General features: G+C 55.2%; 1 protein-coding gene across 1 annotated transcript; it reads left to right on the top strand.

Annotated features, from left to right (window-relative positions):
• The first annotated feature begins 552 nt into the window (after positions 1 to 552).
• LOC146189793 (progestin and adipoQ receptor family member 3-like) lies at positions 553 to 1,883 on the top strand. Its single transcript, XM_084603322.1, has one exon. The coding sequence runs from the start codon at positions 681 to 683 to the stop codon at positions 1,587 to 1,589; it is 909 nt and encodes a 302-aa protein (XP_084459448.1). The 5' UTR covers positions 553 to 680; the 3' UTR covers positions 1,590 to 1,883.
• Positions 1,884 to 2,779: the final 896 nt, after the last annotated feature.

Here is a 2,779-nt window from a genome sequence, read left to right as displayed (position 1 = left end):
CGACATAGAAACCCACGACTGAGGCGTGAAGGCGCTTTCAGACGCGCGCGAGCTGCGCAGACTAAACCGCTCACTGCACGCAGATCCAGAACTAATGACCGAAACAATAGCAAAGCCTGTGATGTAAGGAAGGGCCCGCCCAGCGTCTTACAACACTCTTACTCGAGCAGTCAGTCGAGCGGTCTACTGTAACACGATGACCTACTTGACCGGTGTGACGCGACATTCTCATACTGAAGCAAGCAATTTCGATTTCGACGTACTTTGGCATCCCACCGAAAGAAAGTGGAGACCCTTGCAGTAGTGCGGATGTTACCAATTATGTACGGATCGCTCGTTACGAACAGCGCAGTAGTTTGGCCCCGCGCATAGCCTCTGGCCTCTTTAGGTGACCTAGATACACCACCTCTGCCACGGCTGGCAGTGCGCGCAATGTCGGCCTGTTGCATAAGCATCGGTTAACGGATCGATATACACTCGTCGAGTTTTGATGCAATCGCCGCCGCGGCGCGATTCATATCGGGGTCACACTGCTCCTCAGCGGAGGGGGACCTTGCCGGCAGCGCCTGCTCGTATCGCCGTAGGGTGATGACGACCGATGGGAATCGTAGCGGGAACAGCTCTTTGCACTGGGCAGCCTTGGCCGAGGCCGCTTTGCGGCGAAGGCGGCCGGCCAAGAAATGCGCGCACACAACACGCACGACGTGCCCATGGAGCTGCTGTTCGCTCACGCGCGCTCCCTCCGACTCTGGCGCGCCAGCGTGCCGCTGCTCCATCGCGTCGGCGTCGGCGCGCCGGGCCCGCTGTGCCGGCTCGAAGACTTGCCGGCCGAGCAGCGTCACAACCCGTACATCCTGACGGGCTACCGGTGCTGCCGCAGCCGGGCCGCCTGCCTGCGAAGCTTGCTGCAGTGGCACAACGAGACGGTCAACGTGTGGAGCAACCTGCTGACTCTGTTGTTGCTCGTGGCGCTTCTCGTCGAAGACCACACGAGCCGCTTCGCGAGGCTCCGCGTTGCCTTCGCCCACCGGGTCCTGCTCACCGCCATGGCACTGGCTTACGCCTCGATGCTGCTGCTGTCCGCCATCTACCACACGTTCAACTGCACGCGCGACGCCCGCGCGTGGTACCGCCTCGACTTCGCTGGCGTCTGGCTCAGCGTGGTCGCCTACGTCCTGGGTTTCACCGCTCTCCAGTTCCGCGGCGTCTGGCGCGTCGTACACCTGACGGGATCCGTGCTGGCCGCGCTGCCGTCGCTGGTGTTAGCGTCGTCTTCGCAGTACAGGGACCCGCGCCACGACGCTGCTCGGATCAGGTCCATGGGCGGCTTTGCTCTGTACAGCCTGCTACCATTGGCCCACCACGCGGCGTGCGGAGAAGTCTCGCTGGTTGCCCGTACGTTGCCGGGACACCTAGCTGTGCTCGTCCTGTTGGCAGCATCCCTCTTCGTGTTCGTGTCGAAGCTGCCCGAACGTCGGTGGCCCGGCACGGTGGATATTCTGGGCTCGAGCCACCAGATCTGGCATGTGGGCGTCGGCGCCAGCGTACTTCTGGCCCACGAACTGCAGCTCGCCTACGTGACCAGCTAGCAGCGGAGGCCTTCACATGTGATCGGTTGATTGCCATTCCTCTTGATGTGCAACTGCCAGCTCTTCGCTACAGCCACAAAGAGGAGTAATAGTGTGGGACCTGCCATTTATGTGTGCACGTGTGCGTGTAGACGGTGCGCAGCAATGAAGATGACGAAGCTGTTTTTATATGCTGTATAGGCTTGCACCGTTGAAACCTGTGTCTCGACCGGAACAACTTGTGCGTCTTCTGCCGCGTCTGTCTCTGTGATACGGCTCCAGCCGCAGCTTCTGACTGCGCGCCCAGCACTGCGTTTCATTTTTTTTTTTAGTTTTTTTATAGACCCAAACAAAAATACTCAAGCGATGTCTTTAAGTGTGGCCTGTAAGCAGCAAGACACTGTCTACTGCTTTAAACGGCAAGCGATTCTTGTTTGCTGTCATGGAACCACCAACAGTAAGTGCACGCATTGGTTATAAAAGCAATAGTTATAAAAGAGCGCGTGCCTTCGCTGTGTTCCTGGAAAAACATTGTTGAAATGCTCTACCGTGGGTAGGTGAGTACACTTCCTAATTAATTTAACAAGAAAGCATGACAGCCCAGGAATCCGACGCTTCTGTTGCATACAGAGAAGATGTGTCCTCATAGTGTTGCAGGGTAGCATATAGTATTAATACTCTTTCAAGTGTGATGCTTAAGTAAGCAAAAAAAAAAATCAACTTAATGGTCACACAAAGTCACATTTCGCGGTAGCAACTTCGCTAATTAATATATCGCTGAGACAGGAAATTGGGAGTCACGAAAGTGGATTCGGTTTTAAAGCCCGAGTCATCGCCTCGGCGCAATAGCAGCGGCAGGAGTCGGTGTAGCCGCAGGTTGATTACCACAGATCATTCGCAGGGTTGTTTACCTTTCAAAGAATAAGAGGATGTTTACCGCGTAAGAAGGAAGGCACGATCGGGAGCTGAGGGATAGGGTAATATAACAAGATTCATTCAAATGAAAACTATCTACTGAATCCAAAAAAATCAGTGAAGAGCTCGTTGGATGGATCTCCTAATCCAACAGCATTTGATCGCGGTCGCCGCGTTGGCCCGTTGCTACTAGTCCATGCTGGAGTTCATAGTTCAGGAGAAAAGTGCCACATTGTACAACGACAGCTATTAGCGCTCGCGAATTAGCGCTCGTTATCAGATTGGGAGTCATACGT

The sequence above is a fragment of the Amblyomma maculatum genome, chromosome 5, assembly GCF_055883805.1.
Source record: "Amblyomma maculatum isolate TAMU_Amacu chromosome 5, ASM5588380v1, whole genome shotgun sequence".
NCBI classification, from domain to species: domain Eukaryota; kingdom Metazoa; phylum Arthropoda; class Arachnida; order Ixodida; family Ixodidae; genus Amblyomma; species Amblyomma maculatum.
Note: the sequence above shows the minus strand (reverse complement) of the source record. Positions and strands in the feature narration are given on the sequence as shown.